Source organism: Vanessa tameamea, chromosome Z (genome assembly GCF_037043105.1).
Source record: "Vanessa tameamea isolate UH-Manoa-2023 chromosome Z, ilVanTame1 primary haplotype, whole genome shotgun sequence".
Classification (NCBI taxonomy): Eukaryota; Metazoa; Arthropoda; class Insecta; order Lepidoptera; family Nymphalidae; genus Vanessa; species Vanessa tameamea.
The window spans coordinates 10,535,694-10,549,351 of NC_087341.1; the positions used below are offsets into that span (position 1 = coordinate 10,535,694).

General features: G+C 29.6%; 1 protein-coding gene across 1 annotated transcript in view; it reads left to right on the forward strand.

The window, feature by feature from the left end:
• Positions 1–1,867: 1,867 nt before the first annotated feature.
• LOC113402943 (dendritic arbor reduction protein 1-like) overlaps positions 1,868–13,658 on the forward strand; it is a 53,512-nt gene continuing 41,721 nt past the window's right edge. The window contains exons 1-2 of the mRNA XM_026643321.2: positions 1,868–2,043; positions 5,284–5,355. Coding sequence (XP_026499106.1) covers positions 1,993–2,043; positions 5,284–5,355 — 123 coding nt within the window. The 5' untranslated portion in view covers positions 1,868–1,992. The remainder of the gene's footprint in view (positions 2,044–5,283; positions 5,356–13,658) is intronic.

Genomic DNA, 13,658 nt, shown 5'->3' on the forward strand with positions numbered 1-13,658 from the left:
ACCTCAATAATATGTGAGGGAATCACAAATACTTCTATATTCGGTAATTATTTAAATATAATATAATATAAATATTAACGAAATATTTAAACAACATTTGAGTTTAATTTTATTGATAATTTTAATTTAACACTGATTTCAAATTTGAAAGAAAGTAGTAACTAATCAAAATACATAGAATATTATAAATTAAATAACCGTTTACAAGGATACGATGAGAACATAATGATAGATATAAAAAGCATAGTTGTTGTGCATATAACAATAATTTTATTAATTTTAAATATCCATATTGTTTTTTAACTTATTTGATTATTTAAATAGTTTCAAAATATTATTCTAAATCTTATTAGATTTATGACACAATTAAAGAAAATATTGAAAGAATAATTAAGAAATACCAACATCTTAAATGTACGTTAGTGTTGGTCAGTAGCCCTTCAAATTTAAATACCATTATTAAATTGATATGTGATAAATTAATTATTAATCACAATTATTATGGTCTTAAAGCAATATTATTTAATAATTAATCTTAATACCATAAATTTACGCCACTGTGAAGCGTAGAACGTGAGCAGAGGTTTTATGATTGATGTCAGGACAAATATGATTACATGAGAATCTGAATATGAACTATCTTAGTCAGAAAACCAAAAAGGAAAGAAAATTCTAAAAAATATTTTGAAATATTATTTTAAGTTTAAATGACGGAAATGTATGTGAAGGTATGGAAACGAGTGAGACGTAATCGAAGTTTATTATTAGCAACCCTCTTCCATTGGTAAGGTTTGATAATATTCTATATATTATATATCAATTCAACGGATTTGATTTATTTAAGGTTAGTCAAACTTAAGAGGACTTCGAATAAGAAGAATTCATTTTACTAATCAGTTGAAATTTTAGAATACTTGCCTGTTTTACTATTTTATATATTTGATCGATAAATATTTAATGATCGAAATTAAAAGAACACATTTCAGTCAATAACACTAAGTTATTAATATATTAACTACTTCTAAAATAGATAGGGCGAGATTAAAGTAATCGCAAACAGTATTCAAAGTTACATAAAGTGTTGTTACTGAATTCACCAATTTTACTAAGTTCAGATGTTTTAAACAGTAAATTGTTTAGTCTAACCAGTCTTATGTAGAGAGTTTGTTAGACCTCTACGTGTTCACAAAAACAGCACCAGCACAACGACGAACAGTGAAAGCAGGAATGAGAAGATATACAGATATTATATTAGTGTAGGTAAATCCATTATGCAGGTACTTAACAAACGGGTCTGCTCTGATAAGAAACTATCAGTTCTTATAACTGATACGGTGAGAGCATGTGTGCATGGTATTTTAAATTTCTCTCATGATTGCAATAAATATAACGGTGTATGTGTTGTGTGAGTATGTGGTTTTATTTACGAGGGTTTATGCTTATAACGTAGAAATAACAACGATAGTGGTCTTGACTGTTTATAAACTGGATTGTTTATTAATGTTGGAATAAAGGAATTATCTAGACAAACCAATCGTACATTTATTTTTTAAATAAAATTTACATACATATAAATATTTATATTACAATAAAATAAATGTTTTTCTGTATAATGAACTGATTATTAAAGTTGTTTTATCATGAACAATTTTGTATAATAGTGCGACTCGTTGCAATTTCATCGTACTAGTTGTAATAATTAGCAATAATATACATAGCAGTAGTGCGGAAATAAGGTGTAGGCTGGAGCGAGGTGCGAGCCCTCGTTATCAGTCGCGAGTCGCGCAAGAGCCTAATCACTTTCATTGCAACCCTGCGAAGGAGGTCGGTCGGGCTGCGCTATCACGCACGGCACTACGGCAGTCGGCGAGTCGGCAGTCGGCACGCAGTCGGTCCCGCGCAGTGGGTGCGCGCAGGCGTGCGCTGACACCGCGCGCGATCGCGACCGTCCTTACGTCCTCCTCTCGTGACGACACCCGGCCGCAGCCGGGAATGGAGGCCTGCTGCGCGATCACACCTGCCGAGGAACTCGTGGGCGACCAGGTACGACTCGCGTTGGACCACACAATCCTCAGTGCCAAATTTGATACATTATAACAAAAATATGCAAGCCCAGCAAAGTGTACAGCCTGTGCCGTTTACTGAGAGTAGTGATTGTTGTTAGTTTGATTGTGTATTCGACCTGTCTCGTATTTTACATATAAAATCATCGATTCAAAACACGTGAAACGTACCAGTGGCGAAATTGATGGTCCAGTGCGGCTACCGACACATTTTATTCTTTTGAAAATTAAATTAAATATTATATTAGTATAAGAACTATTTAAATGTAGACACACCTATGCCTGTTTAATGTTACATCAACCCCACATAGACAGAGTCATATTGTTAAAGTATTATTTAAGTACAAAATTGGCAAAAAAAATATGTTTTTACTTAATTATATCATCAGTAATTTTAAGGGACTGCTACCCATATTAATAGATTGGAATTCAAGCGTAATATTTGTATAAAACCCAGCGCAGAAAGTTGTTTTCCGCCGGCATTGTTTCCGCAGGAATGCTCGGAAAAACTGAGGTGGTTAATCGCCCTTAAATTATTATTTTTTCAATAATATCTTTATCGAAATATATTATGAATACAAACATATCGAAAAATATGTTGTCCTCAATTTCATATATTCTTAAAGACTTTTCTACGTAATCTCCAGGAAATAAGTAGGAAAAAAGTCTCAGCTTATGATTTAATTGCAATCGTATTATATGTGAATAAATACATTTCTTTAATTTCATTTCAATTGACGGATGAATGATATAAAATTAATCACGGTTTTTCTTATATTTTCAATGCCATCAACTAATATGAAATAATAACAAAATTTTAGAGAATTATACACTAAATATTTAATAATTTTCGGTGTATTTATTTACATGGCATATTTTTTTATGTGTTTTTTCAAACATTTTTTTTCTATAGAGGCTATAAAATTTTTAATTAATGATTACAATCCAAAGCTTGTGTGCATAGAAAAGACATCAACGACTACCGACGGGTTTACGACCAAGCGAAACGAGGCTTCGAGAATTTATATTTTGTTTCAAAGTTTAATTACCTTTTACATTATATTATGCAACCTCGATTCAAATAACGTAATAAAAAATAAAATTCCACTAAATTAAAAGCCTTTTGAAGGGTTTCATTCATTTCATTTCATTTGGAAATGAACGATATATTTGAGTTAAACTTAATTATAAAAGTAAAGTAAAGTAAAAATCTTTTATTTTGAAATTGCATTTGATTTTCGGTTTAATAAGTTTGTTTTGTCACGCTGTTGTTGATTATATATTAAATATATATTTTTTTTTAATTTTAAAGCACACGTAATATATTTATTGTGACTAAATTGTCAACTGCTAGAAATATTATTTATAAACTATTAATAACTTAAAAATAATTACGTAAATAGTTTTTACCGGTGACAATTTATTTATGTAATATGTAACTACATACTTACGTCCCTAAATACTTTTTGTTTTTATTAAAGGTTCCAATTGTTTCTAAATACAATTTTATCATTTAAGTCTCCATAATTATTTGTAGCTATTTAATTATACAAATGAAATACACACATAATATGTTTTAGTAATTATTATCCTAAGACGTGCACCATCAACGTGTTGTATTATGTAATCACACAACAGCAGCTTCTAAATACACGTGCTATTAGAACTAATAGCCAAGAGAGATTTTAAGCAAGTAATACCACTTGATGCCTAACATAAAGTAGTCTACAAGTAATAAATGCAAGCTTTAACATATTTACATATAAAACCGGCTTTTTATCTATAAAATTAATTATAACTTTATAAATGTACGATCGTAAGGAGCACAATTTCGTCTTACGTCTACGAGAACGAAATTACACCAGCCAGTGAAAAATATACTTAAGTATAATGTTGTAAGAAACATACAGGTATATCTACTGTCTGAGACTTTTTTGACATAAATTGATCTCTAAAAGCAAAAATTCAAGTTAAATAAACACGTAATATTTATATATATAATAAAAGTACAGTTATAATCGAGTAGAGGTAATCGTTTATCCACAATAGGCTCTTGAAGCTTTCCTATTCTTTAAATTAGCATATTAGCTGAGAAATCTCGAATGTATTGGATGTCAGTTGTAAATAAAACCGGCGATGCGATGAAGAGCGATGTCAAGTGGACGTAACTTAGCATAAAATAAATCTGATCGTTACTGTCGTTCATCGATGTCCATATTCGGATTTTAAAAAAGTTTAATTGATTTTAACGCACGGTCACGGCCTCATTATTAAAGTATACACAAACATTTATTAAAAAAAATAAGGTTCCAATTTCAAAGTAAACTATATAATGATTTAGTAGTCACTGTTTACTGTAAAATTCCCAAGTTCTAGCGTGTTTAATATACTAACTCTAGCAGCTATTTTGTTATTAATATTATTTATTTGAAACCTTATACCACTATTTATAACAATTCAATATAATCATGAATGTATGTATACTTATAAATTTGACTATATATATATTTTTATTTGTGAAAGCTTTCATTGTATTATGATAATGGTAAGGTATCGTATAGGTAATATTTGATCAAATTTTAATATCCTTGATCAAATATTACATCGCTAATCTCTTTGGAATTAACATTTATTATTTATTCGTCAAAATAATAACGGGAATAGAATGCTTTTAATAGAGACTGGAAAGAATTTTTTTTTTTTTGGAAAATTTTGGTGTCTTCTTTGTCTGGTCATAGATTGGACCATAATAGAAAATTTTATATATAATACATTTAACATTGTATTTAAGATTAGAATTCTGTATATCTGGATTAATAAGAATTTATTTTTATTATCTTAAAAAATATGTATATGTATAATATGTATTTCTATGTGAGCAGCCACACCGACGTGTTTTTAATAAATCAGATTGATCGAATGAAGCGCCAGCAAGCGTCTTCTAATCGAATCTCTCCTACGTATTGCAAGTAGACAAAAGCAAATGTCTGTGTATTGCCTTAGGTATTTTAGGTTGGTCTAGAATTTTCTATTTAACTTAAGTGAAATAAACAAATCAAATCAATATATACATAAATGAGATGAGGTTTTTCGGTATAACTTTGACCATGAAACAATAAATACCTTAAAATCATAATGAAAGTACATTTTATAATAATATTAATACTAAGAATTAATTATAAAAACCGTAATCAATCTTAAACAAAAACATATTTTGCAGATTGTCCCGGGCGGCGGCCGCTGGGGTGCTCCACACGCCACCGGCCTCCTGGACTCCTGGTTTCAGATGCAGGTCTGTTTATGTTATTTCTAATTATTAATCATTCATCATAGTAAAAATCAATACAAGATACGTTTTTTACGAGTAACAATAGATTTGTTAGAATATTCAAAAGAAACATTTTCATTCGAATCGAATTCAAACTTACTCATTATAAAATTATAATCCCTAGGAAATATTCAATACATGCCGTTGTAGAACTGTCAAGCATGTTCATTCAGAATAAAAACATTTAAAGAACGAATCGTCAAACTTCTTTGATATCTATATTTTAAAGCTTAAACTTTATGACGTTGGTATAAGGGCAACTATCAAATGATTCGATTGTAATGTTATTTAGGTGGCGGCTTGTACTTATTTGTATGCCGCATGCAATAATGACATTGTCACGTATGAGCGGCATGCCATTTATGTGTATATACTTACATCTGTAATAATCTGAATGATAAACCGTTCAACACTATTAAGATCAAATTCAGTAAAAAAATAATTAAACTCATATAAAATAATATTCTTAACGCTATTTCAAGGCTATTTAGATTATATATGAATATATGACCAATTAGTGAACTACCTAACTCCTGAATTTGATATAAATCTGCGTTATAGACGCCCATACCTCTAACACAAAACTACTGTTATTTTATAATACTACGAGTTCAACCCACGGCTTATCCCTCTTGGAATTCAGTTTGTGATGAAAATCGTAACATTACCAAAGGGAGAAAATAGTAGCCTACATCCGTCCCTGGGGTTCAAGCTAACAACGCAAGCTTAAACCCCATGTTAAGTATTAAAATAAGCTAACGAGCTATATGTATGTGAGATGAACACATAGGTTTTAAAATTATTGCAATGGGAATGATAAATCATTTCTGAATCACTACATTTCTCCTGATAGTTATAACCATTTTACAAATCCAAATCACCAATTACTAAAAACTCAACTGCTTCCACAAGTATTTTTTATTATTAATGATTCTAAAAATATGTTCCGATTTATATACCTAATTATTTACATTTTATTTCTATTATTTATTTATTTAATCGCCGTCTTTTAGGAAATAAATATCATGAAATACTTTTGTTTATTTTGAACATACATACATTACATTTGGACCATAAACAATACATAGAACATTTTAGCGGTAACATTGAATGACCAAAATGTCATTACGATGAGGGAGGACTATCTTCAACAAAAAGTTATAATATGCTTTAAAGTTTAAACTATAATACACTGTTTTTTTTTTCTTAAATACTTTTGAACACGACTTGGACAGCCTTAAATCATATAAATTGTAACGCAAGGCTTTTTGATACAAGCATCGCTTGCCCTTATCCCTTTTGTTTGGGCTCGGCGTAGTGTATAAGCTACATGCCTGGATTGGCTACGACTCAGCTTCACAATCCACCCTCGTTTTCTATTGCTTTTTTTATAATAAATACGATACCAAGAAAATCATATTAAATCTACGTATGCGTAATCTGAATTTGAAAATAATCAACGGCTAATCACATTATAATTGCCAGCGATTTAGGTACTTAAATATTATGAACTAATTTTCCGGTCGACCTGAAGTGCATATAGTTTATATCATTTCTGGTGGACAAATATGGAATTGATTGACTGTATCGTAACAATTTACACGGTACATATCGTGTACAGCATTGGGGCTATTGTCAGGGACCAGACACCGTGTCGTGCATGGGAATTTATATCAAGATAGTATGGGGTAAGAAGCAGCCTTCTAAATATTAAAATTTGTGGTATAAATTTAAAATATTTTAGAATACAATTTAATAAGATTTCCGGAGGATATTTGTAATGTTTAAGCAATTAGTAATAGACTATATTGATGATTATAATTCAAATTTTAAGTAAAAATAATATTAATTAAGTGACTTGATAGAACAATTATTATATATAGGTAATTAGAATTATTTCATGTATTGTAATTATAATAAAAATCGTATTTAATTACTTCTTGTACTTTTAGATATCATGTATATTTTTTGCAATCAAATAAAATTGCAATGAAACGCAGCTAACAATTGATTTCCCGAATGATGTATAGTTTGATAAAGCAAGAAGACCTTGTACGTAACTGCTTTGTAAGTAATGCCTTCTGTTATCAACGGACACGACGTACACGCGAGGGGTGCGTACACGCATGAATGATGCCGATGAAACATTTTTTTTAATCCGCCAGTAATATATATGCGTCTGTTATTAATGTTAAATAGAAAATTTTAACTTAATACTAAATATTCAGGGATACTAATGTTTAATTTATAACCAATTGCATCATAATTATGTTCTGATTAAGTGTTATTGAATGTTAATTATATATAAATTTAGACGTCTTATTACCTATTTCTGAAATTATTATTTTGCTAGCTATCTTTTCGCGGCTTCGCCTGCGTGTGAAAGTGGGCGATGGGAAATATAAGGTAGTCTTTGTGCTAAGTCGGGGAATAAGCTATTATAAGGTAGGTTTATTCCAAATATCATCCTAAAGCCGTCCAGTCGTTTTTGCATGATTGTGTAATAAACATCCAAGTAAACCAAAAAAATCAACTTTCACATTGACAATGTTAGTAGGATAACACAAAGTATATAAAGCTTATCCAAATATAGATAACCTTTTCATTTATTTCACTATGCTGCCTCAATGCACCAGCGCTCGTTGAGGTTGATTGGCGAAATATGCTCCAAACATTCTCTTTAGAAGGTGGCCCATCAAAAGAAGGATCCAGAATGACCCAAACTAAAATGAGACCAACGTAGAATAATTCAATTGATATTAGTTTGAGGTTTTAACTTTAGTAATTATGACTGAATTTTCGCGATGTGTGTTTCCAATAAAAATGAAAACTGAACTGATCAGTCATCGGCTCAAAGGGGTTTAATTTTCTGGAGTCACCTTAAAGCTTAGGTTGACACACAACTGCCTAAAATTAGATATCGGAGATATTTGAGACGTTATATTTGTGAAATCATTACATATACATATTAAATAGTTTATCAGTGTAAAACGGAATACAAGAAAACTTACTAATTTAATGATTTTATTATTTAATGATATTTGGGTACTAAATTGCACATTACGCAATTTGGTTCAATGAAATTATTTTTATATTATAAACATTACTTTATATTTCTACTTAAATGATTTTGATACTTTTTTATTATAAAAGGATGTTGGCCTTTAATTGAAGTATTGTCCATTTCAAACTGCGTGTAAACTAATATTAAACGCATGATTTAAGCTCCGTGTACTGTGACACAACTGTTTTATTTTTGTATTATATTTTATCTAGCGATGTTTTGTAATTTATTGTTTAACAAAGTAATTCAACGGATAATTTAAAAAATAGTATTATAATAGCGTTTAATTAAAAAAAATTGATCATGGAAAATATTATTGTGTTGAACAAGTTGATTTAGATGATTAATAAGTGTTTTACCACCCATGCTTATAGATATAAATGTCTGAAGATAATATTAAATTGTAGATTAGTACATTATCAAGTTAAACCATCATATTGGTAACGTTCAAGAGATATGTTAGGCATTCAGTATGAAAATTTAAGTTCCATCGTCCCCAACAATATCAGAGTCAATTAATATTACACACCTCAATGACTTTACTCAGTTGCGTAAGCGCAAACGTAAATGAGATTCATGTAAAGAAGAGGGTCGGGGGAGAGAGGAAGAGGGAATAGTGACAGGATTCACGGTCCAACTGACGAATACAATGATCGCGCTCAATACGTGATCGATTATGGCTTTGTAGATATGTATATGTTTCATTATTTGTTATTTTGAGCGCCTATAGCGCAGTACGGTACAGTCGGACGAAAGTTTTATTCATTATATCATTATATACTGGCATTTTTAAATTAATATAAAAAAAATCCGAAGTAATCTCCATGACGATCATGATAACATTTCTGTTATTTTAATTACGAGTGTCGATTTAAAACTCGGACAATTAATTCGTTCCGTATTTGCAATACAATATAGTTTTATAATTAAAGTTATTATAAGATAAGTTTTAAATGTTTTAATATAATATCCAAATATATATTAGACACAAGAACATGAAATTCACGTTTGTTACGTCGGTAGCTTTGAAGCGGTTGAAAATGCGAAGCTAAGCTACTTATATACTAATATTATATACTAAAACCATCTCCAAATCACGTTGCACCTACTGGTATAAGTAAAATGTGTTTTCGTTTAGTAGTTTTCCTAATTAGATATTACAAAGCGATAAGAATGGATAATAAAATCACTATGAACAAAACATTCCACCGTTACCAATCCTTACCAATCTTTACGATACATATTTCGGAACGGGATGTTGTTTATACTCATAATATGTCTTTTTAATAATTTTTGTCTTTTCAAATATTGAATACTAGCTGAAACCGCAGCTTTACCCTTGCGAAATTTATTTAAAACTTAACTTATACACAAACCGTCAGCCTCCATTTTACACACTGGAGGGATTCTAAATCCCAGCCTACCTACCTAGGTTTCAAACTAAATTCATACCAAATATCATCTAACTATTTAGATCAGTGGTTCAGTGGTTTAAGCGTGAAGAGGTAACATTTAAGTGCTCTCAACGAACATAATATTAAAAAAATATATTAAAAGCATTTTTTTGTTACTTAGTGACTTCAAATTGATGTTTTATATATTTTCATGGCTAATATAGAGCTATTACCGTCACTAAATAAATATAAATGTAATTACTCGCAGGTGTCTTATTTGTAGTTCTTTATATATATATATATATACTCAAGTCAAAACGTCATAATAACAATTAATGAAACTCATTTGTAAAATTGTTTTAAATATAAAACTACTTAATAAACGTACATATTTAGTCTGTGACCATTTAATCATGCAGAAATTTTATGTAAATTAGGTTATTAATTTACTTCTTTATATTCTATTATATTATTATTATACAAGTCATATAGCATGACTTGTGTGACTTGTGACGAAATACTGGCATGGCGACTTGGGACAGTTGTAAAACTGTCCCAAGTCGCCATGCCAGTTCTACTTTGGATATTAATTAATAGTCTTAATTAAATTATTACTACAATGGTCTGTAAGCTTTATCGTATGTATATGTATTGTTTTATGACGTAATCATGAAATGGTATTACTTTAAGAACGATACATAAGACATAGAATAAGTAAATATTAGGTATCCATCGATAATGCTAAAATCCGCGAACGTAGTATATACGTAGTATATCAGTAATGGTGTTCAAATAACGATTTACGACAGTGTACACGTACTTATGAATCGCTGGAAACTTATCATGATATCAATAAGTAAACTAAATGAAACCTCGTTACTTTGAATTTATCTTTTCAGTTTTGTAAGCTAAGTATACGTTTTTTTAAATGTAACAAATCGAACGCTCGTTTTACGGTTTCGATATTTAAATTTTTTTATTTAAATTATATCTGTAGTTGCAATTTATACCGGAAGCTTTTGCATGTTATCTCATACAATAATTGAAATTATGTTACCTTGTATAAATAAATATTTTTTAACATTCATTGCGATGCGATATAGATTGCATTAGAAAATAAAATATTAGATATTTGAAACGCTTATTAAATATTGAACAGAAATTTAAACGTAACTGAATTTTTATTAGAATATCAATCAAACGACACACAATAGTTATTCCACATTTTTATTACTCCAACAATTTTTTACTCGCATAAAATATAATCACCTTGACTAGTTGTGATCCCCAAAAGCAAGCTTTTAGACAATGAAATATAAAATATCTAACGTACATCATAATTTAGTTTAACTGCTCGCTAACGAGATAGTAGTTCGACTTCTTCAGGACTCGTAACTTATGAAAACACATAATTTTTTAGTGAATGACTCATTAACTCCCAGCCTATTATTTTTTATTGCTGTTTTCGAGACCCGTTGTTCTTTTCTAGAAACTGTTATATAATCGATTATAGGAAAACAATTTTTTTATAGGCTATATTTTATAGACTGCCAAATGGGCGACTTGATGGTAAGTGGTCACCATCCCACAAACATTGACACTCGCCATCGTCAATGTGCCGTAGGAACTAACATTTCATGTCCGTCCTGCCTGTAGTTACCTACACTGGCTCAATCACCTTTTAGACAAAATATAACAATAATAAGTGTTACTGTTTGACAGTAACAAAAATAATAAGGGGATATAACCTACCAAGATGAACTTGCACAAGGTAACACCGAGTAAATAAGTTTTTTTTTTAAATTAATAATTGACATTTCCGTAACATTTGCGTCATGCTTTCAATGATAGTAAATTAAAAAATAATGCATAGATAGTCAAATATTAGGTAATAAGAAGAGAATATTCTAAAAACAAATTGTACGTTATGGAGTAACTATAAAAACATACTTATTAACTCACCAGAAATTATTTAATAATTTAAATTATTTTTACTACAAATTAAGATATCATATGTTGTTTAAAATATGCATAAGTCATACGAAATTCGAAAGGATATGTCTATAATAATTATAAAGATACAATATAGATTTTACTTCAATAAATATTGTATTGTATATACAACATAAGTTTTTCAAAAATATTTTTGCTTTATATTTTGAATAACTTAGTTTTTGAGCTAGCAAACTTTATGTTTAGGCTAACAAGGAGCCCCATTTATTATATAATCAGTTTTTTTATTGATAAGGAATTAACTTGTACTTACGTCCTAGACTTCAGAATTTATATATCGATATCGGACAATCAGACGCAATATATTAAGTGCTACCTGCGCATACCTATAAAAAACGCAACGAATTATTCATTTATACATAAGTGCGCCACGCTTTCTATACGATTATATAGTCCACTATTGCTGTACATACACTATCTCGTTATAATATTATTATTTTGTAATATTACGCATGTGACATGCCAATTGAATATAATTATTAATAAATAATCATAAATGCTATCAACGTTTCAATTTGGTTTGATCCTTTCGCTATTAATTAGTTCATATAATCAAATTATATCAACTTGTCTAACCTCAGACTACCTGAGATATCATATAAAATAACAATTATTGAACCGTTGATAACAAAATGTTATATATGTCTCCTATGATTAATGATGCACGAAACAAACACATTACAATAATTATCGAAGTTGTTGGTTAATGGCTAACTGTGAACCGTGTAACCTGTATGGAATTAATTAATAATTTGATTTAAAGTATGCTGCGATCACAATTCATGTTATTAATTTAATTGCCACAAAACGTATATATATTTAATATAAGTATTGATATCAACGTTATTATAAACAAATTGGTTAAAACCCAATTCCGTAACTTATACGTAACGTTTTTTTTTTGTTTAATATTAGTCTTCGATAATTTTATGTGATTGCGTTTAAAAAAAAACGTTAATTCGACCTTATCAAGAAAACTCGGCGTATATTATATTGCTAGTACCGAAATATATAATTAATCCGGTCAGTACAAAATCTAGGTTAGGGCGACGCGACCCAAAATCTTTGTCGTACGATAAGTGCGAGAGAGATAGCACTAGGTGACCTAGAGAAGCAGGTTGGGAATCCGGAAGGTACGAAGAAACCGGCTCCACGATGCATTTTTCCATTCAATGGAAAGCTCTGCTCTTTACTTCGCAAACCGTTGATTTTTTCGATAGTACGCTGACACGATAACATAATGTTCTCGTCTTAACTTAACTCGCCGCCATCAATATTCGTAATTTTAATCCGTTAATTAATTTTACAATCAATTAAATAATTTAGTTATGTAAATACGGAAAGGGTGAGACTAAGAAATGAGAAACTTTACTGTTGTTTATTTTTTATTCTAAATGATTAAAGACGGATTTTTCGCCTACCTTACTTATTCGGTTACTTGTTATTGTAATTTAACGAAATTTACAGTAGTATTCATATTATTACTGCAGATATATACATCGAAAATCCCTATTAAATCGTGAATACTTACTAACCCATAAGTACAAAATCAAAATTATTTAACTTTATAAAACATTTTATTGAAATAGTGAAATGTTTTTCTTTTTTTATCATTGACGATAATATTATCGATGAATGTATACTGGGAACAGTTACAGACATTATTTGAGTAAAATATTAGTTTAAATTGACAGTTTATATTTTTTTATTTACTTTCAGGCAATTGAATTTATATTTTTGAAGTAACGCTAGCTCATAGAAATGAATTAAATACAATAAATTAACTGCAAAAATTG